This window comes from Indicator indicator, chromosome Z, assembly GCF_027791375.1.
Source record: "Indicator indicator isolate 239-I01 chromosome Z, UM_Iind_1.1, whole genome shotgun sequence".
NCBI classification, from domain to species: Eukaryota; Metazoa; Chordata; class Aves; order Piciformes; family Indicatoridae; genus Indicator; species Indicator indicator.
Window position 1 is genome coordinate 50039064 of NC_072053.1, and position 12921 is coordinate 50051984.

General features: G+C 41.7%; 1 protein-coding gene across 1 annotated transcript in view; it reads right to left on the minus strand.

Moving 5' to 3' along the window:
• LOC128979453 (guanine nucleotide-binding protein subunit alpha-14-like) overlaps window positions 1-9039 on the minus strand; it is a 95769-nt gene extending 86730 nt beyond the window's left edge. The window contains 1 exon segment of the mRNA XM_054397673.1: window positions 8913-9039. Coding sequence (XP_054253648.1) covers window positions 8913-9039 — 127 coding nt within the window.
• Between the last annotated feature and the right edge of the window lie 3882 nt (window positions 9040-12921).

A 12921-nucleotide genomic window follows, 5' to 3' on the forward strand; every position in this document is an offset into this window, starting at 1 on the left:
TTAACCATTTTTCATAGCTGCTAACACCAGGAACATAGTTCTCCAATGTGTATTAGGTTCAAACATTAAAGTTCAGACTTAGGCTTTGAACCTACAACCACTGCCAAATCTCAAAAAGCACCAGGATCTTTCAGAGCATAGCTGAGGGGGAGAAAAAAAAAAATCAACCAAACAAATAGGAGTTTAATGCTTAGAACCTAATTAAGAGCCAAAACCCAGCTGCTGGTACCGAATCCTTCTTAAGCTTAATTTTAGCAGCTTGAAGCCCTCATAGAACACTTGTATTTATTATGTGAATACTAAGACTGAGATAAAGACTGTAGTGCAAACTTATACATTAGCCAAGAAATACAGTTACATTATGAAAGGAAACTGTTTTTCAGGGGCACTCAGGAGGCTGAAAGCTTCTCAAAAAACTGTAAGAAACTATACAAACTTCTGATGGTACTTTAAAAGGTGACTGTATCCAGTAATATGCAAATACAGTAATACAAACCCACATGAAAAACAATAATATGTAAATAGAAACATGTAAATAGAAAAACCAACAAATAAACCCACAAAACCCAAAACCAAACCACAACCCACAGGATTTGGGGTAAGGAGCAAAACTAAAACCATGTAACCTGAAAACAAAACAGTTATATTAACATTTGAACTCAAAAGGCAAAGCAACAGATGCTCCTCACCCTGCACCCCTCCAAAATACAGTAAAAGAACTTACAGTAAGAATTATCTTTTATATCCTGGCCCTAGAGAATATAAACATGTCAACCTGTTAGTATTTGCTTTCTTGTGGTTGTTGTAATAAACTGAGTGCAGTTGGTTGGATCTTATCAAAAGGAGGAATAGATCAGTGTGATGGTTTTAAGGCTCCTTGAGATTGGCCCTAATGAAAACTTTCAAATGATCAAACCCACTGTCTGGTTACAGCAGGTATCACTAGCAGCAAAGTGCTGAGCTCCATAGAGCCCAGTAGCTCTCCCAGAAAATAATAATTAAATAAAGTAGACTCACACAGCACTATACTTGGTTATATACACAGTGTTTTCCTCAGAAGGTAATAATAGATGTGCAAAGTCCTAATCTGTTCCAAAGCAGCAAAATATTAGACCTCTGTTATTAGACTTCTACATGTTCTTTATGTTAGATGCTAATACTACCAATGCACAATCTCTTTTATCTCATCTAGTTTCACAGGTCATAATTCCAAACCATCTGAATTAAGGTTAGAAATATGTCTGTGAAATACCACACCACCATTCCTTTGCTATTATCATCACACTTCTGTCAATCCTATATACCTCAGAGACATTGCTCTGCATTTAATGTGTGTACTTCTGCTTCAGAAACAAGCTCAGAAGTGTGAAATACTTTACACATATGACTTGCAATAAAAAGACTGCAAGAATGAAGCAGGTTCCTCTGTTTAGTCTTAGTCTGCATTTCACAGAGCAGCAGCTGTTTCTCCACACAGCTAAATAATAAAAAAAAAAGGCATAACATGCAATCCCAAAAGATCCCTTGTTTATTAGCATTTTTATCACATAAAAATGGGATTTTTAAGCATCTAGGTATCAAAAACAATTATTACCACATTAAATATTGATGAAGACTGCATTGATAACAAAACAACAATAATATCATGACATAATAGTGCAAAATAAACCAACTCAGAACTATTTGCTATATTTTTATAGACATAAGTACAGCTTATGAAAATTTCTGGTGCATTAAATTTAAAAGTACTAAACAGTATACTTTGCATCAAGTAAAATAAGACTTTTATGTTGAAATGAAAACAACTTTTAAAGAAACTGCTGCCATTTAAGAACAAACCCATTTAATGATTCCTTTTATTTTTAGAAATGCAAACCTCTCATGTCACCTGAACATGCAAATTCCTCCAAATTTCACTGGGCCTACTGGCATTATATAGAAGGCATATTTCTAAATCTGTTATAACTGGCTTTAACTATAGTTTCAGCATGTAAACAATTTCAAAACAAAACCAGAAGTTTGAAATGTCTGTCTCATGTGTTAACGTGGATGTAACAGGCATCTCTACCCTAAATAAACTGCCATGCTGAGATTTATAGGGCCTCGATTTTTTTGCATGGGAAATTATGACTGATTTAATCTTGGGGACAGGACTGTCAGTGCTCAAGTCAGCTAACAATTCTAAGCAACATGTTTGCTCCCTTTCATCTTAGCCTTAAAAAAAAGGGACTTGTCAGGTCTTGTTTCATAGTAACCTGCCAATACAGCCATGCTGGTTGGTGACTGCACACATGCAGTTAGATAGACTGTACACACTGGGAAATTATTTAAAAATCATGACACAGCATAAACTACTAAAGGGGAGGAAAAAATTAATAACCAGTGAAAGCTTTCAGTGAAATAAACTTTGCTTTCACCTACTCACTTTTCACACTTCCTATGACTTGCAAGGCAAAAAGAAAAAAGGAAAATCTATAGTATGCTAATATACAAGTAGAGTAAATGCCTGGCAGTGGGTTGGCAGAAACTCCTCACAAACACAGGTTTGCAAGCTCCTGGTCTTGACATTCATTATGCCAACTTTTAAGATTTTCAGATGGAAATTTCACCCCTACACATCTGTCAAGTAAAGGTAACAGCTCCTGCTGCATACCACAGTGCCACAGAAGGTGTGTGGGGTGAGTTGAAAATTACCCCCCAACATATAATTGCCAGACCAGCTCAGTGGAAGTGAACGAAGCTGTATTTACAAGAAAAACTACAATCTACATATGAAATGCAATGAATATGTATGAAATATACAATATTTACAGGTATTTACAATTATAAACAGCACAAACCAATACACACCAGGAGGCTACTAATAGCTTTCCTTTGCCTGGTCCCTTCCCTCTCCCCTGTAAACAAAAAAGGAGAGAGAAGAGCAGAGAGTTGTTTGTTAATACTCAGTCACAACAAAGCAATGAAGCCAAGGTCAGCAAAGCCATCAGAAGCCAGAGCTAGTATCTGCTAGAGCGAAGGAAGCGAAAAGAGAGAAACTAGCTTTATGTTTGTTATCTGTCCAATGGGATTATTTAGAATTTATCATTATTTTCCCTTTTACATCCAATCGTAATGTATTTACATTCCACTACTTTCTGTTCAAGATCTGTGGAAAATTTTCTAACCTAAAACTTCCACAGTGCCACCTCAAAAACATCACAAGCAGACACCTGGCTTTCAGATTGTAAAGTAACAATAAAACAAAGTTCAGCATAAAAACTTTCTGCTTGAGTAATGAATGCCAGTTTTTTATACAAAACACATTTTTATTTCAAACACAAAACTAGGAATTGTGAAATGGGTATGTCCAAAGGGCTAAAATGGATTTTCTACCAAAGAAAATACATCATGGGGAGGTATTTGCTTTGTAAAATATGTATTATGAATAAGCACTTGGCACAGTTATTTTGGAAACAATTAGGTCAAAAAATACTTTTAAGTTTGGGGCTTTTTTTAAAAAAAAAAACTTATTTTGTGACATAGTTTGCTTTTCAGCTAGTGTTCCATGCAATCCCCAATCAAGCAAATAAATACAGATCTTTCTAAGATGTTCTTTATGAAGTTCTAATGTTTTTGAGAAGATGGGCACAAGTGCAAGCACCACAAAAAGTAATACCATTTTAAAGAAATTAACTGCAGGACGTATAAGACTAGCAGTGGAATCACAAAACACTAGGTACATGCAGTGCTCATAGAAACCCACTCTTCCCTTTTATTTAAGCATTATTTTACAAGAATTTGTTCTTTCATTGAATGCCTGCAGTTTAAAGACAACAAATGAAGGTATTTCCGATAAACTATCTCAGCTTTAGCTCAGCATCAAGAGACAAAAGGTCCAGCTAACACTCTAGTAGCAGAAATGGTTATTCTGGTACTGAGGAGCATTAGGATGAGAAACACAAAAGAACTTCAATGACGAAATACCTCACTGGATTCCTGAACTTTAATGAAGTTTTACTACAGCAGTATTTGTGACAAGCCGTCCTGGTTTAACAGAGTCTGCTCTAAACAAGACTCATTCCCACAATCAAGAGCAAGCAAAACAACACAAAAAGCCCTGTGGGTTGAGCTAAGGAGGTTGATGGAAATTACATGCTATTTCATCAAAAAGCAAAAGCCGAAGCAGCAGCAGAAGGCAGCCATAAAACAATCCCCAAGCCGGCAGCAGCCCAGTGGAAAAGACCAACACCCCAAAACCAGAAAACAGAAGCCTCTCATGGTACAATCTGAACTTCAAACCCCATGACACTTTGCTCCAGGCTACGCTTCATATTTTAAAGCTGGCATGATATCAGCATGGTATTAAATACTCAGCAGCAGATTCAATTGGCTAAACCTACAACACAAGCACACTCAATTTTCTCTGGGAAAGCTGGAATGCTATTTTGAAAAATAATTATCCAGTTACATTCAAATTCCTAACTGAACTACACTGAAATTCCATAAGTATGAGAATCTCACTGTCACACTATTCCCGATACAGGCCAGGATGCTGTCAGCCTTCTTGTTCACCTGGGTACACAGCTGGCTCGTGTTCATGTTGACCTGCTGATCAACACTGCATCAAAGTACAGTATATTAGAGGTTGGAAAGGACCTCCAGAGATCATTGAGTCTAACCCCCTGCCAAAGCAGGATCACCTAGGGTAGTCTGCACAGGAATGCATCCAGACAGGTTTTGAATGTTACCAGAGAAGGAGACTCCACAACCTCTCTGGGCAGCCTGTTCCAGTGCTCCATCACCCTCACTGTAAAGAAGATTCTCCTAATGTTGAGGTGAAATCTTCCATGTTCAAGCTTGTTGTTACTCTTCCCCAGGTGCAGGACCCTGCACTTGCCCTTATTGAACTTCATGAGGCTTGCCTGCACCCAGCTCTCCAGCCTGTCTAGATCTCATTGGATAGCTGCACAGCCTGACAGGATGTCAGCCACCTGCCCCAGCTCCCCGACTCCTCTACTCGACCCCCCCCCCCCACGCCTCATCCAGTTTTGCATCATCAGCGAACTTGCTGATGGTACTCTCAATCCCCTCATCCAGGTCGTTGATAAAGATACTGAACAAAACAGGACCCAGTACCTATCTCTGGGGATCCCATAGGCCTCCTAGTTGACTCTGTGCCACTGATGACAACCCTCTGAACTCTGTGGTTAAGAAAGCTTTCAATCCACTTCATGGATCAACCCTCTATGCCACATTTCTCGAGCTTTTCTACAAGGATATCATGGGAGACAGTATCAAAAGCCTACTGAATGGTTAATAGTGACGTGAGATTTCACTCTAATTTCTCTATCAAACTGAAGTTATAAGCTAACTAAAAGCTTTCCTTTGAGATATCTATGAAAAAAGTTTTAACGTAAATACTGAAGGGATGGAGAAATCCAGGTTCAGAACCAAGCTTCTAAGGGTTATTATTCATAAGCTCTCCCCAGCATGACTCAACAATGCTGACAAAGCTGCCTACAGGAATGCAGCCAGGAGCTGTATCAACCCTCAGTTAAAAAATTCATCTCATCTCTGATACAAAGGTATAAAACTCCATTTCTTGACGCAGCAGCTCCTTATGATTTGTCTGCTAGATTCTATCTTTTCATTTACTTTCCCATATCTTTTAATAAAATAACACTAATAGTCTGCTGTTTCTTACTCAAAAATTATGTTTGACCCCATGCTGTATTATTTGTATACTCTGCTTTATGTTCAAAGAGCCAACCTCTCCAACAAAATAGTTTTTTTCAGTTGTGCACAACATACATTAATCATACACTACTAAATATACTGTCTGATTAAATGATGTCAATGTGAAAAGATACAAACAGTCATAGTATAAGTTTTTTTGTTTGTGGGAGGTTTTTTGTTAGTTCTATGTTGTTCAAAACTAAACTGTATTTGTGGTCACCTGCTTTCCTGGTAAAAACATTAAACCAATATAGAAAAACATTCACGGTGTTTTCCATTAAAACAAATCAACATTGCACAGTATGCAATATCCCAAAAGGAAACAGAGGATTAAGTGTGAAAAGAGTGAACATTAGAATGTCTAAATCATAGAAATGCAATCTGAAATAAGTTATTTCTCAGACTTTCATGACATTATCATCAAATATAAAACAGTGCCCTCAAGGTACTTTTAATGCACCGGTCTTATTTCTTATATCCACTGCAAAATCCAATAGACATCAGTTTAGACTGCTCTATCAGCCAACCATGGATTTCTACACCAGTAACAGGCAAAGGCAACAGCAAATCAGACACAGGGCACAAAAGTGAGTCAGCATTTTGGAGCTTTACTTTTTAAAAATCAGCTTCATGCTAGAATAATTATGTAATTCTATACTGAGAATTACCTGTTTGAAGTTAGTTTCTGATCTACAGTTTTGTTCAGTCTTCCTAAATACTTACACTTTAAAGCCTGGTTATTTGGTCAGGTACATTATGCAAACTGTTATATCTCTGTCTGCAGCACAGGTGAAGGCTGAGTTTCTAGCAAGGGAGTGGCATAACTAGTACATGTAATGCTAGCCCAGCAACTCACTGCACTACAGACACAGACTTCTCTGGCCGTGGTTATAGCAAGAGATGCTGTTCCCACATCATTGACTCCTGAGAGCTTCTACAGTGAGATGGATTGTGCACAAACAGCTGCCACAGAAAAAGAAACCTTTCCTAAAGTGAGGCTGCATCACCTTAGTTTAAGATCTGTATCAAGTTTCTTATTTTCTTTCAGCAGTTGCTGTGGGCTTACTTTCTCCCCTCTGCTGTCATCAGAGCATCAGGAACTGTATCACAGGTGTGTTTGGGGTCCATGTAGAGCAGCAACAGTCAGAAAGGCTTACAGCTGTTTTCAACTGCATTGGAGCTCTTGCTGACACCTTCGACGAGCTGAGTTAACACCGGTGAAAAAGTCGAGTGGCTGATGCAGGAAATGTTCTAAACAGAACCTTGCGAGCAGGGACAGGGCAAGCTGGTACTGCCTCACCCCACTCCTGACCACAAGACCTTCAACACGGTGCTGTAGATACCAGGGTCAAGCACCAACGTGCTCCCCCAGCCACAGGACAGGCCACACGACACGGTAAGGCATGCAAACACCACCTCCAGAACCTGCAGCTGTCTTTCACTCATCATAGAATCATGGAATCATAGAATCAGTCAGGGTTGGAAGGGATAACAAAGATCATCTAGTTCCAACTCTCCTGCCATGGGCAGGGACACCTCACACTAGATCAGGCTGGCCAGAGCCTCATCCAGCCTGGCTGCAAACACCTCCAGGGATGAGGCCCCAACCACCTCCCTGGACAACTCATTCCAGGCTCTCACCACTCTCATGGGGAAGAACTTCTTCCTCACATCCAGTCTGAATCTCCCCACTTCCAGCTTTATTCCATTCCCCCTAGTCCTATCACTACCTGATAGCCTAAAAAGTCCCTCCCCAGCTTTCTTGTAGGCCCCCTTCAGATACTGGAAGGCCACAAGAAGGTCACCTCAGAGCCTTCTCTTCTCCAGACTGAACAGCCCCAACTCTTTCAGTCTGTCCTCACAGGAGAGGTGCTCCAGCCCTCTGATCATCCTGGTGGCCCTTCTCTGGACACGTTCCAGCATGTCCATATCCCTCTTGTAATAGGGGCTCCAGAACTGGACACAGTACTCCAGGTGGGGTCTCACCAGAGCTGAGTAGAGGGGGAGAATCACCTCCCTTGACCTGCTGGCCACACTTCTCTTGATGCAGCCCAGGATCTGGTTGGCTTTCTGGGCTGCAAGTGCACACTGACAGCTCATGTTGAGCTTCTCGTCCACCAGCACCCCCAAGTCCCTCTCCTCAGGGCTGCTCTCCAGATAGTCACTGCCCAGCCTGTATTTGTGCTTGGGATTGCCTCAACCCAGATACAGGACCCTGCACTTGGTCTTGTTGAACCTCATGAGGTTGGCTTGTGCCCACCTCTCCAGCCTGTCCGGGTCCCTCTGGATGCCATCCCTTCCCTCCAGCGTGTCTGCTGCACCACACAGCTTGGTGTCATCAGCAAACTTGCTGAGGGTGCACTCAATGCCACTGTCCATGTCACCAACAAAGATGTTGAACAAGACTGGTCCCAGGACTGACCCCTGAGGGACTCTGCTTGTCACAGGCCTCCACTGGGACATGGAGCCATTGACAGCCACTCTTTGGGTGTGGCCATCAAGCCAGTTCTTTATCCATCTCATGGTCTCCCCATCAAACCCATGTGTCACCAGTTTGGAGACAAGGATGTGGTGTGGGACAGTGTCAAAGGCTTTGCTCAGGTCTGGGTAAATGACATCAGTTGCTCTCCCCTCATCTATTAATGTTGTCACCTGTTCATAGAAGGCCACCAGGTTTGTCAGGCAGGATTTGCCCTTGGTGAAGCCATGCTGACTGTACCCAATCACCTCTTCACTATTCTTCTGCCTCAGTAGTGCCTCCAGGAGAATGTGCTCCATGATCTTACCAGGCACAGAGGTGAGACTGATTGGCCTGTAGTTCCCTGGTTCTTCCTTCTTCCCCTTTTTGAAAATGGGAGTAATGTTTCCCCTACCACACCACATGTTGTGGTGTGGTAATGTTTCCCCTGCCACATCACAGCATCACCACACATTAACATCATGGTCTCCTCACAGTGTTTGGGCATGTTTGGGTTTGATTTGGTTTCCCTCAAAAGAAAAACACCCAGGCAGCAATGTTAGGCGCACAGGGCTATGACAATTTGTCTGTCCTTCATAGCGCTGCCGCACGCTGGGTAACGCCGGCTGGAACTTTAAACGAGCCGGCACCGGCAGGAGACATTCAAATCAGCAGCCCCTCGTTGGTGCTTCCCCGCCCCAGGGACGTGTAGGCAGGCAGTTCACCCAGCACTCACCCAGCAGCGGTAGCAGCAGCTTCAGCTCCCGGCGGGAGTCCTGCTTGTCCCGGCGCAGCTGCCGCTCGATCTCCGTGCTGATGCACTGCGACTCCTTCTCCTCTGCGGAAAGGCAGCAGCCGGCCATGGCCTCAGGCGCCCTCAGCTCCCGACGCCGGAGAAGAGCCAAGGAAACTCGTCCTCAACCGCGCCTCGCTGTGGCGAGGGGCTGCCACCTTCGCTCCAGCTGATGGAGGGGCCAGGGGCCTGGGCAAGCAGGTGGCACCTCCTCCCGCTGTTTAATAATTGCAGGTGCGGCAGCGCCACAGCTCTGGAGAAGTGGGGCGAAGTGCAGCACCCTGCAAGACGCCGCGGTGGGTGGGAGGGGAAGGCAGACGGTTATTTCGAAACAAAACCCCTCAGAAATACAGGAAACCTCCCCAAATAAGTTTAACATTAAAAAAAGAAAAATCCCAAACAAACCGCACGCACCAATGGGTCAGGCTACTAGGGAAAGGGGGAGGGCAGCGAGCTCTCACCGCGGAACTTCGGCTCCCCTGGGTGCACGCCGCAGCTGTGCGCAGGGGCTGCCTGCTTGTTGGGGGACGACTGACTGCCGCGGGCGGCTGCCTGAGGGGTAGCTGCTTAACGGGGTCAGCTCCGTCGCCCTGCTGTCGCCTCTATCGGAGTCCAGTGAAGGGCAACGGGGCATCATGAGCAACCGGTTAGTGCTGTAAAATCCCTGTCTGGGGCTTGCTTGCCCTCATCTCACCTGACACCTTTGCCTCTCAACAAGGATGGAAGTTGTCATATAGAGGAGAACATGCCTGCCTTTGGTGTCACCTGGTTTTAATTTTGAAATTTTTTTTTTTAAGTCAGCTGTGTTTAACTCTTTGCTTGTTTAATTTAATTTGGCATTTACCTGACTGGCTTCTGTTTTGTAAGGAATACAATCTTGGAAAATCTGTAACATCTAAGTCATGCCTGCAGTACTGTACGTAAAAAAATGAATAAAATAGGTGAATAAATAAACATGGAATAGAATAGGCCAGTGAAATAACTGGAACACAGTAGAGAAGCCATAATTGTTAGCTTGTTTGTTTAAGACAGCACAATACAGCTGGAAAGAGATCTTCTTTGAAGGTCTCAGATAAGGAGATGATGAATTGCAGAAGGAAAGAAATTGTGAAGTAAGACTTTTTTTGAAGATAAGAAAGAACAAAGACTCTTCTAGATGATTAAGACTTTCACTAGTGAATCCATACCTCTCTGAGCATGTGTGAACCTTTGGGTCAGCTAGCAAACAGACTGAGGAACATTGGAGAGTCAAGGGGATTCTTCTTGAAGACCCTTCCCCAAAATTCACCAGAGGCTGTGAGTGCGCTTGTGGAAAGTTATTTGAATATATTAGTGCGAGCTCTGAAAGACTGATGAATATGTTAAAGATTTCTGGGCAAAGCAATGAATTTGTGTTAATGTGTATTTTACAAGACCATATCTAAACCCTGTTCAGCATGCATGGACTTTGTGAAACAATTCACCCTTGCATCCGGCTGTAAATAAATGCATTTTTGCTCCCTGAAACCTTCAAACTGGTCTTAGAGTGTTTTCAGTAACAGTGCTAAAAACAGCATACATTGGGGCAGCTATGAAGCATTAATAAAAGGCTGCCCCAGGTGCCCTGTCAATGTCATGGCAGGCTCTGTATCTCATGGTAACAAACAATTACTTTGCTTTGGCGTGCTACAAGTAGTTCAAGGTCTGTGGTAATATGAGTTCAGGAGGATTTTCCTGTAGGAAGAGACAAAAGGGCAACTACCACAATCAGCAAATAGCACCGTAATTGATATATTCCTAAGGTCTTTGGGAACTTCCTACCTTTTGTTAGCAGGGCTGACATACTGCTTTTGGATTTATCTTTTTCCAAATACTGTTCTCAAGCCGTTTGTAACCCATTCCTAATACAAAGATAATTTCTCAACTGAATATCAAACCTTTATGAACCTTTATAACTTTTGTATATAGCTACATGGGAGGCAGAGCCAAATTAATAAATAATTTATATTTTTAGTAATTTCTCACCTTATTACCCTTCATTCGTAACAGATGGGTAGTGCAGTTAGGCTTCAAGATGAGGGAGGGTTCTGCCATAACATAGTGAAGTTCTAACAGTTTCTCAGTGACTGTGGATTTCCCTACCTATGAATTTTTTAACAGGATGAAGAACTCTTCCCAACGTATTACACGGTATTCCACCTATTCCGTAATCTAAGAACAAGTTAGTATAATGTAAGAAAACCTTTGGGAAATTTAATACTGGTGTGATCTAAACATGCTTAGTATTCAAATAGCTGATTGTCTGATGTGAATGTTGCTGGAAAGTAGCTGAAAAAGCTGTGCTCACATTAAGTTGGGAAAACTTTTGGGTTTTTTTTAAGTGGGGTGATAGTTTTGTCCGATCTCATGTAAGACAACAGGAAGTCATTTTCAGTAAACGTCTTGTAACAAAATCATAAAACAGCTACAGGTGCTTCCCTCTTTTTCTTTTTCTGCTTGTACACTGTTATTCTTCAAGAGTAAAGGCACACAAAATCATGTGCTGTTGTTTTCTGCTGATTAGATTTTTCATTCTTACACTTCGTTACGCATAAACACCATCTTCAGATCAGGAGGGTACAAGCTCAAATGACCAAGCAACAGTTTCTGTAGTGGCCTGGAAGAGAGTGGATAGTGTGGTCTGGGGTAGAGGTAGGAACCTGGAAAACAGCTACAGTAGAAGGAACTTTTAGATGTGTCATAATCTCGTTTTTTTAATTATGTGTTTTACATGGAAGTCGTTGGTTGAATAAGCAAGGTAATAAGTATTGGAGTGGGGCAGACCATGCTTTAGAAAAAAAAACATGAGCAAAAAATCTGTCAGTGTATGTTCAATGAGGGAAGTAACTTCGGTTTTGCTATTTTTACAAGTCATGTCTTTTTTTTAGACAGTCGCAGTGGCTTCTGGGTTTACGTGCCCACTTTTTCTTAACTATTTCTAGCCAATCTGTTCTAACATACTATGACTGACTGTAGCAGTAGAAAGGCATTGAAAATCCTGCTGTCATTCACACAAGAAGTACTGGAAAAATGAGAAATTGTGTTTTCTGGGCCTTCATAGAGCATGGCCATTTTAAGCTGTGAAAAATGGTTACAGGACTTTTGTTTGGTCGTGGTTCATAATCACTTTTCTTAGAAGTAAACAGCTATATAGAACACAGAGATTCAAAGAGAAACAGACTCGAAATGTTACTCATTTCTCAAAACTGGAAGATTAAATACAATTTTACTCTAATAGTTGTGTGGCTTTCTCTCTAGGGTGGGTGGTTTAGTTTCTATTTGGTTTGTTATTTTATACAGTGACAAAGTTTCACTCCAGCTGACTTCTTTATTTTCTTTGCCACACTGTGTACTTTCTGCATGTCTTTACTCAATAACTCATAGTAGCAGCACTCCTTTAAAGGAATATATTCAGAGAATCTTCCTTACGGGACCAAGCAAGTCTGACAAGTTCAATGACCCCAAATACTGGCACAGTGAAAAATATCCCAGATTCAACCACCCTCCAAGTATACGTTTTTTTAATATACTCCTTACCCTTACAACCAAAATGCCTGGATTAAAGGATACCAATTAAAGTAGCACCTCAAAAAGTCAACAATTAATTGGATAAAAATCACAAACCAGTCTAATTCTCAAAAGGCAAAGCTAGTCATTTCAGTAGGAGTACTTTGAAAACAGTCATCAGCAGCTCAGGTCTCTTTCTAACAGACAACAGAGGTATCATGGCCAAATATTGCTAATTTTGTTAGCATGGCTTCACCATGACAAGTCCTGCCTCACCAACCTAGTGGCTTTCTACACTGAAGTAACTAAATCAGTGGAAAAGGGAAATCCAATGGATGGCAACTATCTGGAATTATGTGAAGCATTTGACAACAGTCCCGCACAGCATCCTTCTCTCTAAACTGGAGAGATATGGATTTGATGAGTG